The sequence below is a fragment of the Ailuropoda melanoleuca genome, chromosome 6 (assembly GCF_002007445.2).
Source record: "Ailuropoda melanoleuca isolate Jingjing chromosome 6, ASM200744v2, whole genome shotgun sequence".
Classification (NCBI taxonomy): domain Eukaryota; kingdom Metazoa; phylum Chordata; class Mammalia; order Carnivora; family Ursidae; genus Ailuropoda; species Ailuropoda melanoleuca.
In genome coordinates, this window is record NC_048223.1 from 94,273,572 (window position 1) to 94,289,346 (window position 15,775).

The 15,775-nt window shown below is 38.3% G+C and overlaps 1 protein-coding gene across 2 annotated transcripts in view; it reads left to right on the forward strand.

Annotated features, from left to right (window-relative positions):
- PCGF5 (polycomb group ring finger 5) overlaps positions 1-15,775 on the forward strand; it is a 67,138-nt gene that overhangs the window by 3,928 nt on the left and 47,435 nt on the right. For both annotated transcript variants that reach the window (XM_002917293.4, XM_011222400.3), the window contains exon 2: positions 14,207-14,303. In XM_002917293.4, coding sequence (XP_002917339.1) covers positions 14,207-14,303 — 97 coding nt within the window. The remainder of the gene's footprint in view (positions 1-14,206; positions 14,304-15,775) is intronic.

Below are 15,775 nucleotides of genomic sequence, written 5' to 3' on the forward strand. Positions count from 1 at the left end.
GACTTCCTGGTCAAATGAAGAGAGATAGAGTAATCAAGTTAAGAAATATGTGAAATAAATGTGGATGCTGATAAGTGTGATGAAACTAATAAACAGAATGATATAATAGCAGGTGTGGGTCAGGATAGTGCAGCAGAATGGCATGCAAGAGAAGAAACTAGAGTGCTTTTTAAAATTTCTAAAGCCATAGGCCTTGGCCTTCTCCGACAAGGACATGAGTACCCTTGGGCCTGGCTGCAGTAGAGGTGCTATGGGATATGAGGTAGGGATGATGAGTGGTTCTCCTTGCTTTAATAGGGGTAAATGAAGTTACTTTACTCTTCTTTCAAAATACTCTGCAAATGCGTTTCATCTCTTTCTCTCTCCTCCTCAAATCAGATAGGTTGATGCTCTCTCATTCTCCCATTGAGAAATTCTGGAGCTAACTTTGCCCGGCTTCCCTATCAATATAGAAAGAAGGGCCAGCAGTACCAGCAGGATGACGGACTACGGTAGCCCTTGATGTTGTTAGCTCTGCAGCTGTGTGGAAGAAAGAGAAAGGGCCAGTTAAAAGATGGGAGAGGCAGAGATGGCAGGGCAGAGAGTGTCCTAGGCTCCTGGCAAGGAGTTGCAAAAAAAAACAAAACCCAAAACAAAACAAAAAACACTTATAAAAGCCCCATCTTTAAGTAGGCTCATACCTCACCTGTTAATACCACCTCTTTTCAGCAGGCCCAGGACACTTGATAAAAAGATAAAATTTTAAAATGAGGTAGAAATTAAAACAGAAATGAGTTTTAGCTTTAAATGGTCACGTCACGCTAGATGAATTAAATCCACATTAACCATGGTTACAGGTCTGTGAGATAATTTTAACCCAAACCAAAAAACCTAAGGAAATAAACATGTCCACCCAAATAATTATTGAATTACTTAAAATAACTAGTTGTCAGGCACTTTGATAGCCACTGGGGTAGAGTGGTAAAAAAAGACAAATTTGGAACTTAAACTCCATCCAGAAAAACTTCTCATAAGCCAAAAAGAAATTTCTACATGTGTATTTGGATTTTTTTCTTTTCCATGTGAGCTCATCTACTCCGGGACTTCAGCTGCATGTGCTGATGTCTCCCAAATCTTTATTTCTGGCATAAACCTTTCTTCTGAGTTTCAGAATCCTATTGGATGTGCACTTGGATGTCCTAAAGCCACCTGTGGCTCAGCATGTCTAAAAATGAATGAATGGGATGCCAATACCCAGTTATCCCAGCAGGGAATAAGCTCCACACTTGATTCTGTTTATCCTCCCTAACAAAATGGGGACCAAGTCCTATCTGGTCTCTCTCTTTAATATCTCTCAAATCTGTCCCTTCACTTCCACCCCCTTGTTACTGTTCTATTCAGTCCCTCATTACTCCTCAGCAGTCACTGTAGCCCACTTCTAACCTGTGTCAAAGTGTGATCATTTAAAACAGCTGCTGTCTTCTTCACTCACTCTTCAACCAACCCAGAATTTCCTATAGAAATCCTAGGGCCCTTAGGAGAAATTAAAACTACTTAGCTATGCCCACCTCTTCCTCACTGTCTCCTGCTCTCATGTGTACGTACTTGGTTCAGGCGTGTTCTGCTTATAAGGCACTTTGCCTGTATGCCCAGCTGGCTGTTACCCATCCTTTAAAACTCATCTCCTCCAAAGTATGCCACCTGCCTGTTACCACAGTTATATTTGGGTTACGTGTATCCTTGGTACCTGGTACTTGAGTGCTTAATAAATGATTAAATGAATAAATGACCAATTTGTTGATTATTTTACTGTATTTTCTTTTAAAGATTCACATGCGGTAATAGGTAGCTTGAAAAGCATGTAGGCAATGTCAATTAGGAATTACGTATTTTGAAAAACTGTCTTCTACAATATAGGTGGAAGCCGTGTAGGTCTTAGAGAGGGAGAGATGCTGGATTGGGGACCAGAGATTGGCAGTTCTAGATTAAAGGATGCGCTCTCTCTCTCTCTTGCACCAGGATCCTCAGAAACTTTTTGAGGTTGCTTAGAGTATATTTGCTTGTGGTTGTATAGTTTGTTGACTTAAAATGAAAGACTTCTCACTTAACCTAAAAACAAAAGAGTTTGTTCCAGCAGCTAAACTGTGAAGAATACAGTGCATTGGTTCTTAACTCTTTTGTGGTTAGAGGCCTCCTTAAGAATTTGATAACTTTCCTCAAGGAAAAAAAAAGGTTATAGACATAGAAATCTGTGGTACAGGAAAGGAAAGCTTTCTTCTTTGTGTCCTTTCAGAGATTGTGGCAGTAATCCCTTCACTAAGAAGGAATTCTTTGGAAAAACATTGTTGTACTTAGTTTTTAACTTATGCAAAGAAAACAGATTAATTGATAATTAAATATAGTTGATGTGACAGTTAAGGGACTTGGTGATCTTAGGTGATAATTAGTAAACGTGAAGGAACAGCTTAATCAGAAGATGATAAAATTTGAGTATAACCAACTATTTATTGTTTTGGAACAAGTATCATAAATACACAAGTATTTTAAGGTACAGAGATCTCTTGAAGTGTAAATATTCAGTGTTTAAAAACCTTGGGCTACGTGCACTTGCTGTGCAAAGTGCGGTCTCTAGACTAGCAGCAGCCCCAGCAGCACCATCATCTGGGAACTTGTTAAAAGTGCAGCTTCTTGGGCCTTACCGTAGATCTGCTGAATCAAAACCTCTGGGGAGAAGGCCAGAGATCCGTGTGATAAGCAGCTCTTCAGGTGACTCTGTGGTGCATGAGTTTGAAAAGCAGAGCTCGTGACCACACGTTTACAGTACTAGCATACTCCAACCAGGCGGTTTATAATCAGGCAGTAATTAAATCGTACCATAATTAAAATAAATGCTAATAAAAGGTTAAACTAATAGCTGTTATTTATCGAGTGTTTGTTGTATTTGTGGTCATGAGCTTCACATTTATTATCTGATTTACTCTCCCCGATAACCCTTCTAGTTAGGTGGTATTGTTTAATCGTTCCGCCGGTGTTTATGAGCACCTCCTTCGTGCCAGTCATTCTTCTAGCCAGTGGGAACACGGCCATAAATAAGCTTGGCCTGGTCTGTGCCCTCCTGGAACTTCTGTTCTAATAGGAGAGACAGACAGTAAGCAAGTAAACAGTATCATTTCAGATGTTATGTATAACAAATGCTATGAGAAGAAAATAAAACAGAGGAAGGTCTTTCTTGGGAGTTACCATTTGAGCAGAGACCAACATAATAGGAAAGAGAAAGCTGTGAGAAGGTTTGAAAGAAGAGTATTTCAGATTTTATTCCAGTGTTTTTCACAGAGACAGGACTCAGAAAGGTTAAGTAACAAAGCTAACAAATGCTGGAGCTGGGTCCTGAATCCTGGACATCAGACTCTGGCATATCTTCATAATAAATTATGACATTTTCCTACTTTTATTTTTTCTTCTTTCTGCTTGGTTTTGTTTTCTGAAATTTCTTCAAACGGATGAATTTAAACATATATATGTATTTATATTTATATATGTATAAACATATATTTATATATTATAAAGCCTCTTCCAGCTGTGTTTGCGTGACAGTATACTTGTCATTATGTACCCAGTCATGATCTGAATTTATTAATTCTGAATAAATAGCCATTATAATGAAGGAAAGATATAAATTGAACTTTCCAATAATGTATTCTTTATAAAATTCCATTTTTAGGGCCAAGATTTGTTTTTAGAATAAAAATCAAAGGTCTAATTAGAAATTACATTTAGGGGCGCCTGGGTGGCACAGCGGTTAAGCGTCTGCCTTCGGCTCAGGGCGTGATCCCGGCGTTATGGGATTGAGCCCCACATCAGGCTCCTCTGCTATGAGCCTGCTTCTTCCTCTCCCAGTCCCCCTGCTTGTGTTCCCTCTCTCGCTGGCTGTCTCTATCTCTGTCAAATAAATAAATAAAATCTTTTTTAAAAAATTACATTTAAAGTCTCAATAGGTTGCAAATACAATGTTTCAGGATTGTATTAGAAATGAGGTCATTCGTGTACTGATGTTACATGTTTCAAACAATATTTTGGCAGAAACTAGTCATTTGTTCATGAAAGTGAATATAGCTTTCATTTTGATGATTCTTTTTAAATAAGAAAGAATAATTGCAGGTTTTAAACAGTCTAGGTGTCACCTATTATTAGCAATAATGCTAAAGAAAAATTATAATAAATTTATGGTTCTTTTAGCTTTTAAAACTGCGTTAGATAGTAAGGAATGTTTAAATAGTTGAGCAAAGCATCATACTGGACACTCAAAGACAAAACTAGGGGATAACAAATTAAAAAATGAAATTGTCTTATATTGACTTCTGAGAATAAATTATATCTATATCATAATCATTTGAAATTGATACCACTGATGGTTGAGATAAAATATGTACTCTAAAATATGTAGTTATTCAGAGTTAGAAGTCACGGTTAGTGGACAGATATGTTTAAGGGTCTAGCACAGGGGCACCCAGGTGGCTCAGTCTGTTAAGCATGCAACTCTTGATTTCGGCTCAGGTCATGATCCTCAGGGTCATGGGATTGAGCTGCTCATTGGGCTCCATGCTGAGTGTGGAGCCTTCTTAGGATTCTCTCTCCCTCTCCCCCCCCCAACCCCTGCTAGTGTTCTCTCTCTCTATGCCTGTATAAATAGAATTTGTTAAAAAAAAAAAAAAAGTCTGGCACAATGTTCAAATGTAAACATTATGGATAAGTACAGTTCAAACATGTAGAAAAGCAGAAGATAAATTCCGTTTGGATACTTTGAAGATTTTTTTATAACTATTGATGTTTTATAACATACTGGTTTTTACCAGACTACTATATTGTATCAAAAATTTAAAAACCAGTGAACAAAGCTATGTTCTCTCAGAATGCTCAATCACTGATACTTAATTAACAGAAAATTATCATTGTATTTTAGAAAACTAAAACAGATTTTAATGTGCTTTGAAGTAACTTTTTTTTATTGTCCAAAAAATTACTATTAAACTCAATCTCTTCCCTTACTTAAGTTGAAAATGTGGGCTGAGTTCTGATTTGACTACAGTAGGACACTATAGGCCCTAAAATCCTGCCTCCCTCTGTAATTCCTAACCCTTGTGCCCTCGTTTATTCCGTAAATATTTACTAGCACCTGCTCCTCGAGGTGCCATACTGGGCACCTGGGACACATTAGGCAGCAGAGTAGGAACTAGGTAAATGACAGTGTATAGTGGAAGGTGCTAAGTGCTATAGAAAAAAGGAAAGTCGAGCTGGATAAAGGGAATAGGGCAATCAGTGAGATGTTAGATTTAAAATAAGCCTGTGTTCAGGGTAGACCTCATTAAGTGACATTTGAACAGACTTAAAGAGGTGAAGGAGTTAGCTAATCACATATCTGAGGGAAGACTGTTTCAGGTAGAGAAGGAGCAAGGGCAAAGGCTCTAAGGCAGGCGTGTGCCTGTCATGCTCAGAAATGGTCAGGAGGCCAGTTTGGCTGGATGGCGGTGAGTGAAGGAGTTGGGAAAGGTAATGGGGAGGATGTGGACCACAGGCACAGTGCACAGTTCTTGTGGGGCCATTTTAAGGACTTTAGCTTTTACTCAGAGAATGAAGACCCATTTCAGCAGGGTTTTGAGTAGAGGAATGACATAATCTGACTTATATTTAAAAGCATCATGCAGACTACTACTGAAAGTGGACCTGTCGGAATGATTGCAGTAAGCCAAGCAGGACGTGGTGATGGCTTAGACCAACGTGGTGGTGGTGGTCGTGGGGGTGGTGGTGGTAAAAGTGGTCAGATTCTGGTTCTGTTTTGAAGGTAGAGTTTTATTTGTTAATGAGCTATCATTTAGAAAAAGGAATCAAGGATACCTTCAAGATTTTTGGCCTCAGAAATGTGAAGGATAAAGATATCAAATCATATAGGAAAAACTGAGGGTGGAAGATCAGGTGATTATTTTTTGGAAATTGAGTGTTAGCTGTGAGACATCCAAACAGAGATACCTGGTTGCGAGGTGGACATATGAGTCTGGAGTTTATGAGCATATAGTTTGTTAACAATGGAAGCACCAAGGAAATGAGTAGATAGAGAAGATGAAGGACTGACCCTGTGGCTTTAAGAAGGAGAGGACGAGGCATGAGTTAGGAGGAAAACTGCATATCATGTCAAGGAGGAGGAGTCAACTAAATCAGCTGTTGAATAGGATGGGACTGAGACTAGACCTCTAGGCCTAGCTATGTGCAGGTCATAATCTTGCAGAGCAGTTTCAGTGGAGTGGTCAGGAGCGAAAGTCTGGATAGGTGTGAGAGGATGGAAATTTCTTAATTTTCTGGTTTTGATTATTGTACTATGATTATATAAGTATTTAACCTTAATGAAGGTAAAGGTTGAAAAAGTTAGGAAGAGAAGTGTTGGGGGGTGGATGTATGTACCTCTGAAATGAGGTGATAGCTCACAAGGGAAGTAGGGTCAACAGAAGTTTTTTGGGTTTTGGTTTTTAAGATGGAAAAATAACATATTTGAATGTTGTTGGGAATCTCAGTAAAAGACTCTAATGTAGGAGAAAGGAGAGAAGCACTGGAGCGATGTTTTTGGGTCACTGGGAGGGGATCCAGGCACAGGCAGAGCTTGGCTTTAGATAGGCACGTGGATGTTTTGGAGATAGGCAAGAGCACCACGTATAGATGCTAGAAGTTAATGGATGTGATGGTATGTATTCTCTTTGTTCCGGTTTTTTACTTTTTTTCCTTTTGCTTTCAGTAAAAAGGAAGTGTGGTCATCAGTGGAAAGTGAGGATGGGGAGGAAATGTTGGGGATTTGAGGAGAGGAGAAGGTATGAAATATTAGCAAAGAGCATAATGGACATGGGGCATTGAGTGTGACTGCCTGGCAGATGCGGCCCCCACTGGCATTCATGGTCAAGAGTTTAAGGTGAGAGACCAATCAGCATGGTGCATGTGTTTCTCCCAGTGTTCTGCTCTAACCCTGTAGAGGCAGAGTATATAGAGAGTTGGATTTAGTCAGAGTGTAATAGTTTGAATGAGCCAGATGTGCTGAAAGAGAGATAAGAGGTGAAGTAGAAAACAGCAGAGCTATTCAAGAACATGTGTGTAAGGAAGTGATTATTTTGATTGATCATGAAATTTCTTTTGATAAGGAAGGGAATGAGGGCGGCCCTGCACTGACTGAGCTACCAGACTCTACCTTGACCCTGGAGCTGTAGTTGACTCCTTAAACCTGCCTGTGGAAGTGGGGTAACCGTTCCAGCCTTTCTGCACCTTTTGGTCTCCTGGACTATTTGGTCTAAGATCCCGCTACCATGCTTAAATCCCAAGATTCTGTCCTGACCCTGTTCAAAAAACTCTGCTGCCTGTTCCTCTGTCCTGTAGAGACAATAATAAAGCATTCTACTCAATAGAAAGGAATGCTGTCCTTAGCGTTCTCCATGAAATTGCAACTCATGTAAGCCTTTGAAAGAAATGTGCCATGTATATAACATAAGAGAAATAAAGATGCTCGTTAGTTCCTTATGTAAGTAAAACCAGAAGATACTGTCTCATGGAAGTAAATTACAGCTATTTTGGAAAACTTTTATAAAAATGTCAGTTTCACACGTTAAGACTGTGTATCAAAAGCAGGAAACTGATGCCTCTTCTCTTTGCAGATGACCACAGTTTACTTACATACCGTTATCAGGTAATAGATAAATGTTTCAAAGGCAAACTGTATCAAGTGAGTGCTATCAAGAAGGGAATATAAAGATAGTGATGTGCTTAAGGAAAGAAGAAAAAGCATGCTTCTATGTTAACAGATAAAACTAACATATTCAGATGATTTTATCAAAGGAAGTCAGCATTTGATCATTTTCAGTAAAACAGGGCATTACTAATGAATGACTACACCAAAGACACAAAAGAAGAGAATACTATTATTTTATTATCAGTGATAGCAGAATCTGTGCTCATGAAGAGAAATTTGTGTAGATTACTCTGTGTCATCAAAGCTGGGAAGCTAGCTCTCTGTTATGTAAGGGACATGGGTGGACCACACATCCAAGATAGCAACAACAAATGGTCCTTGTACCTGTTGTGAAGAACCCCCTCCACCAAGAATTTGAAAATAAGGGCGTCTGGGTGGCTCAGTCGGTTAAGCATCTGTCTCTTGGTTTTGGCTCAGGTCATGATCTCTTGGTCATGAGATCACTGCCCCGCCCCGTGGGCTCCATGGTGCCTGCTTAAGATTCTCTCTCTCCCTCTCCCTCTCCCCCTCTTCCTCTCTCTGTCTCTCTCTGCCCTCTCTTGCTCCCCCCTCCATCTTTTTTTCTCTCCCTCTTTCTCCCCCCCTCCAAAAAAAATTTTGAAAATAAGAAAATAGGATAGATAGTCCTTGAATAGTTAAACTATGAAATCAACAGATGGTCCTGCTTCAGAGCAGGTGTGTGCAAAGTGATCAGGAAGAGACAGAGCACGGTGAGGCCTAGACCAGTGGGACTTTGCTGGAATTATATTAAACATAGAAGTCAAGGAAGGAATGTATAATGGAGAAATGTTGGTCAATCTTGGACCCTCCACCCCAGAAAAAAAAATATCACACATGAAGAGATCGGGAGTTTCCATTTAGATGAAGTAGTGTGTCATAAATATCGTACTTAAATTGCAAGACTATCTCTAGGGTGGACATGGCTGCAGAGGATTAATACCAATGCATGATAGACATTTCAAGTTCCATTACGAAGATCATCTGTTATTTAAGATGGACACATGAAACTAATCATAGTCAAATGCCGTCTAATGTTCAGTTACTGCAGTTCTCCTCCTCATCACTTTATGCTCATCCAGTGATCTTACACAGTGATAGTTCACATGTACTGAATATTTGCAAGTTCTCCAACACTCATTTACACATTTTACTTATATTACCTCATTTAATCTTCACAAGAACCCTGTGAGACAGGAACCTTTGCTATCTCCCTTGGACATAGAAACAAAAAGTGAGTAATTTGCCTAATGAGAGAACTGGGATTCAGATCCAAGCAGTCTGCTGCAAGATTATTTTTATCTAGAACAACTTTGCTGTACTACCTGGCGTCTCATGTAAATCTGCATTATAAGGAAAGAGCGCATTAATTCCATATTCTTTTAATTGGGTTTTATCCTGTGACAGTGATTTCCTAATGTGAATAATAGAGTGACTTCTGACTGAGTCCTTGGTCAGGATTTCCCAGTTCTTTTTTGACCGCCTCAGCGAGAGAGCTTTGCAAAGTTAGGGTCCTGGTGCTGATCTTCAGGTATGGTTCACGAATCTGTTTGTTGGAAAAAAAAAAAAATCTCACTGGTGATTGTGGTGATTTGAGAACCACTGCTTTTTTAAAAAACATATTTTTACTGAAGAATAATTGACATACAATATTGTATTAGTTTTAGGTATACAACTTAGTGATTCGATGTTTATATATATTACGAAATGGTCACCAGAATAAGCCTAGTTACCATCTGTCACTATATAAAGTTGTTATAGTAACATCGACTGTATTCCTTATGCTATACATTACATCCCGTGTCTTATTTATTTTATAGCTGGAAGATTGTACCTCTTAATCCCCTTCACCTATTTCATTCATCCCCCCCCCCCAGCCTCTTCCCCTCTGGCAACTATCAGTTTGTTCTCTGTCTCTGAATCTGTTTTTGTTTTGTTTGTTCCTTTTTTTTTCTTTTTAGATTCCACATATAAATGAAGTCATATGGTATTTGTTTTTTTCTAACTTATTTCACTTATCCTGTAGGTCCATCCATGTTGTTGTAAAGGGCAAGAGTGCATTCTTTTTTATGACTGAGTAACATTCTATTTTATATATATACCCCAGAAAAAGAACCACTGCTTTAGATGACACAATGACTCTTACTGTATTAATTTGTACAACAACCTAGTTCAAATAGAAGAAATGGTCAAAGGAACGATTTGGTCTTAGTAAGCTTTAGGCAGAAGTTTAATGCTGTTTGTGATGGGCTAAATGTAAGCATCAGTTAAAAATATGAAATCTTAATGCCAGGGACCAAGTGTTATTGACATTAAGATGTGTTGCATAGGGGTGTGGATGGTAGGCCTGGAGTTGCACAGCCTGAGGGTAGATATCGTCTCTGCGACACAGCTGGCCAGCTGTGGGCAGCCTGCTCAGGCCCTCCGATACTGCCTTTCTCACTTTTTTTTAATGTTTTTTTATTATATTATGTTAGTCACCATACAGTACATTCCCGGTTTCCGATGTAAAGTTCGATGATTCATTAGTTGCATATAACACCCAGTGCACCATGCCAAAGGGGGTGGTAAAAGTCCATTCTATAATCCATACAAAGCCTTGAGCCCAGAGCCTGATATTTGGTTAATACTCATTAAATGTTAACACTTGTTGCTATTTAAGTGTTTTTCCAACTAGGGACATCTTTGGTGAGCCTAACTCCCTTTCTGACCCAAGTATTTCTTGTGGCTACAGCACCTGTCTGTAAGAGTAGCTGGTGAGAGCGAAAACTCTAGTTGGTCACCATACGCAGTCTTAAACACAGGCGGGTACTATTTCAACGTCTTTCTTGGACCAGTTGAATTAACCAGTACAGCAGTTGAGCAGTTAGAAAGCTTGGTATTAAAACTTCAAGATATTTTAAAAATTTCTTTTCCAGCTAGTATAAACAAAATTATAAAGTAAGAATCAAAGGTCAGTTTTGTAATGATGGGTTTTTTAAGTATCTAAGGGGAAAGCAAATCCTCCTTTTACTTTTTTCAGTTTCACTGAAATTCTGGCCTGGATTTTCTCAGGTTTTAATTCATATTAGGTTGTGCTTTATGTAACAGTTTTTAAAAGCATGTGGGAAATGTATATTCTAGAGGGTTTTTTTTTTTAAGGAATAAATAAGCTGCTTAAAGGGGCTATTTTGTGCAAAACATTAAGCTTAAAAGATTTAATTCTACGGACAGACATTTTTAAGGTTCCCAAATTAAGGGGCAAGACGTTATTTTCTATGTATTATAGACCTATAGAAATAAAATTAGAAGAAAACGTGTCACATAGGCATGCGTTAGTTAAGAAAATGGGCTCTTGATTAAACCCTGGCTTTTCCCACTTAGTGATTTTTGGCAAATTACTAAAGTTCTGCTCAGTGTCTTCAGCTGTAAGAGGCCTAATAATATTACCTAATAGGGTTGTAACAAGGATTAAATTATTAATTAGTGTTGAATTAAATAAATGAAGCATTTAGGGTGGTGCCTGATACAGCTGGTATTTTTACATAACATTCTTTTCCTTTGTAAAGTTAAAAAATCTTTAAAATTTGACATAAAATTTGTGATTTCATATCAGAAAACCTGGATTCAAGTCTCTGCACAGCCATTCATCAGAGTAGGGAGGTAACCTAGCCTATGGAAACCTCTTCTTCATTTCAGAAGTAGAATAAAGGACTGTATCTCAGATGTTGGTGCGAAAAATAAATTCACCTCCTGATGGGGCTTTCTGCATCCCTCTAAAACACCATTCATTCAGTAGAAAGAAAACGTGAGCCACGAGTGTAGCTTTAAATTTTCTGGTAACCACATTTTAAAACAAGAAACAAATGAAATTAATTTTAATATATTTTAATGCAGTATGTCTGAAATATTTTAACATGTGATTAATATAAAATTGATGAGATTATTTTTTCATGCTGAGTCTTTGAAATCTGATGTACATTTTACACTGAAAGCACATCTCAGCTTGAACTGGCAACATTTCAAGTGCTCAGCCACATGTGGCTAGTGGTTGCCATATTGGACAGTTCAGATCTAGATACCGATGAATATTCCCCATCAGCATCCTTGGGCACTGGTGCTGCCTTCACCTTAAGCAGTGAACACAGCCTTATTCGTGAAACTGTGTGCATGTCTGGATGGATGAACCTTGCATTTCTTCCTTTACCAACCCAGATTAGTATCTTAGCCCCTGGGAAGACAAGCTCCTACCCTTAATCTTTTGGCTGACCTGGATGAGGACTTGCTCTGGGCATGTCACTTGCCTCTGTTTGGGCCAAGGCTGGTAGACAACAGGTAGGAATTCCTGAACCCTTTGAGTGTGATAAACCTTTTGAACCACAAGGATCAGAGCTCCAGGGTCAGATCAGAGATTCAGGATAGGATCAGGCTTTGTAATACTCTTCATTCTTGCCTCTTAATCTGTCCTTTTTGCCTTCTTTTCCAAATTTCAGAGACTTATCTAGTGTCCTGAGAAAAGAGCAAATACCAGCAATCTTTTAAAAGAATTTAGCTTCTCCGTTCTCCACTTCAGTATAGCTTACCAAGAAGGTCCTCCCTTCCCAAATATTGACTCTTTAAAAGACATTTAGAACATTTTTGGGGCCAAGAGTTTTGGAAGACAGAGGAAGTATTGCTATTTAAGCCCTTTAATTTTTAAGGTTTTCTGATACTGTCTTTCATCCATATTTGAGGAGAATTTTAGTGAAGGGATATTGTCCTTAAAGCTATATGTAGTGGTATAAAGAGGTAGAGAAAATGGGATTCAGGTGTACTTATCCAACAACAACAACAAAAATCTGTTCATATGTCATCTTCTTAGAAAGTCCTCCCCTGGCCACTCTAAAATAGCTGCCAGTGCTTAACACTCTATCTACCTTTTTTCTTTGGTAAATATCATGTGTTACTAACTAAAATTCTTTGTGTGCCTTTCCAAATAGAATATAAGCTCCATAAAGGTATGGACTTTGTTTTGTTTGCCTCGACATCCTAGTACAGTGCATGGCCTTCAATGTCTGTTGAATCGATGAGTAAGTGGAAGGAAATACCAAGATCCCATTCTGTATATATATACTAATGACTTTAAAATTAGATACCAAGAATTCTTCCTTGACCATTGTTGCTCTGACCAGTGTATGTGATATGCTTGAATTTTCAGACCTAATCTCAGAAGAATCCTAGTGTTTACTTTTGATCAGTTGTTCAGCTAAACTTCTACTTTTAGATTGTATGAGGCATGAGGAGGGGGCAAAGAAGTAGTTTGTAGTGGAGCTGAAAAAGGGAGTTGGGGGAGGTGATCTGTAGCAGGTGAAAATTTCAGATCATACAGAGTAATAAAATAGAGGACAGGGCTATTGGGATAGGGAATTAGATCAAAAAATTTTTATAGTTCAGGGACTCCTGGGTGGCTCAGTCGTTAAAGCGTCTGCCTTCGGCTCAGGGCCTGAACCCAGGGTCCTGGGATCAAGCCCCGCGTCAGGCTCCCTGCTCTGCTGGGAGCCTGCTTCTTCCTCCCACTCTGCCTGCTTGTATTCCCTCTCTCGCTGGCTGTCTCTCTCTTTATCAAATATATAAATAAAATCTTTAAAAAAATTTTTTTATAGTTCAGGTGCTTTAAATATGCTTAAAGTTTTGGGGCAAGACACTTGACATAGTAGTTAATAGAAAAGGAAAAGGTGAGAGAGATTCATAGCCAGAAAGATTCGTACTATTAGAGGAAGAGTAGACTGTATGGGCTAGTAGCCAAAAATCCACAAATCATATTTCTATTGTCTTTGTTTAGAACCTTTATTTAAAATCTTACTTATCCCTGTCATTTTCTCAGTCATTCTTCTACTTTATCGTTCATGCCTTTATACCAACTTGATGCCACTCCCCATATTTCAGGCTCCGTGGAATTACGGTGCTTGTGAGCACAGACTCACCATGCTCTGCAAAGGCCAGAAGTTCCATTGTAACTTCCCATTTGTCCCAGGAGCACCCTGTCAAACAAAAGTAATCCAAACATGTTGAAAACTCTCAAGTTTTATTAAGAACTATTTGTGTTGCATTCAAAAGAAGTCACTACAGACTTATTAAATTTATACCTTTCTTTGTCCTTCTTTAAATGAGAAGAACTGTTGTTTTATATAAATACATACCAGCTTTTTCATAGTAGTATGAATAAATTATTTGGTTTGTGAATATATTTAAGAAAGCATTCAGCAGAGTAGTATATACTTTTTAGTTGACCATAAGCTTTGTTTCAGTTGTGTTTTTGGTTGGTTGGTTGTTTTTTTGGTTTTTTTTACAGTGTTAGAATTTTAAGTTTTATAAAGTTTGGTTAAAGAATAGTATTCTGCCTATAATAGGCAATTCTTAAGGACTATTTCTAATTACACTTAGTTTAAATTCAAATGATGCATTTTAATCTAACATCTTCTTTCTTCTTAGTCTGTAAGACTTGTATTGTCCAGCACTTTGAAGATAGCAATGACTGTCCAAGGTGTGGGAATCAAGTGCATGAGACAAATCCATTAGAAATGTTGAGGTAAGTAAATGTACTTTTTAGTTCATCTAACTTAAATGATATGAACTCTTAATATGTTTTATTATGCATCATATTTATTAGCTCCTTGACTCAGTTAATACAGGTTTTATGAATTTTTTTACTTTTCTTTTTAAAGCATTTTGTTTCATTTTAAGGCATTTTGTTAAGAGGAATTTAAGCATAAGTCTATACGTATTAAACATTAAATAAGAAATATATTTCCAAATTTAAAATTATAGCTTTTTCTCAAAGCTACTTTAGTTGTAGTTATTTTCAGTATTTTGATATTCTGCACATCTCTACTTTTATTGAGCAACATGGTAGTGGAAAGAGGGCAGACCTAACAGTGAGAGAGGCTGACCTTGTACTAGTAATTTTTTAGTTATCTCAAAAAAGTATACAAAGGTTTATGTAAAACTTAAAGAATTTTTTTAAATGACTGCTATTCACTTACTTAAGAAGTATAATTCTGTATTTTTAAAGCTGGAAGTAGTCTTTACGATCCTAATCTAAACCCTTTTTTTCCAGATTAGGAAACTGAAACTTAGAGAAGTGACACAGCTTTTCCTAGGGCTTCAACGCACGTGTTGAAGCCAGATGTCCTTACCACTAAACCCATTAGCATCCTATTTTCCCTACCATAGCTCCACCACAGATCAACTGTGTGATCTTAGGGAAGTACACGTCTAAAAACAGAGCTAGATATTCTCTAGATAGCCCCTATATAACCCTCATAATCTTTGTGATTTTTGCCATCATTCTATAAATAGGGATTTGCAAGTCTTACATTTCAGACTTTTTAAAAAATTTTAGTGCCTGTCATTGGAGTAATTTATCTATAGGTAAATGTCAAGCCCAGTGGTTTTCAAAGTGTGGTCCCCAAACCATTAGTGTCTTATTAGAAATGACAGTTGTCGACCCCACCTCAGACCTGCTGATTCAGAAACTCAAGAGTGGAGCCCATCTTAGTTAGCAAGCCTTCCAGGTGTTTCTGATATAAGCAAACATTTGAGAACCACTGTTCTACTGTGGTCTGTAGTCCTGATCGGTGCTTCTCAACCACTGGTGATTTTGCTACCCCCGCCCCCCACCGTGTACTTTGAGCAACATCTGGAGACGTGTTTGACCGTCAGGTGAGTGGGTACTGCTGGTGTCCAGTAAGGGCTAGGGTTGCTGGACACCACTGAGCGTCCTGTGATTCACAGGACAGCCTCCTCCCTCGTCAGGGAGCCAGCGCCAAGTGTTAGCAGTACAGAGGTCAAGAAACCCTAAATGAAGTCACTCAGAGAAGAACAGGGCAAACTCTTCCCCTAAAATTTTTTCCTGATACTTTTATTAAAAACTATGCCAAACAGTAATTATCACATACTCCATTTTAAAGTGCTTTGTTGGAAGAAAAATTAACTTTTGGTTTTGACTGTTAGATACCTGAAGGGATCCAATCACCATTTAATCAACTGTAATCCCTTGGC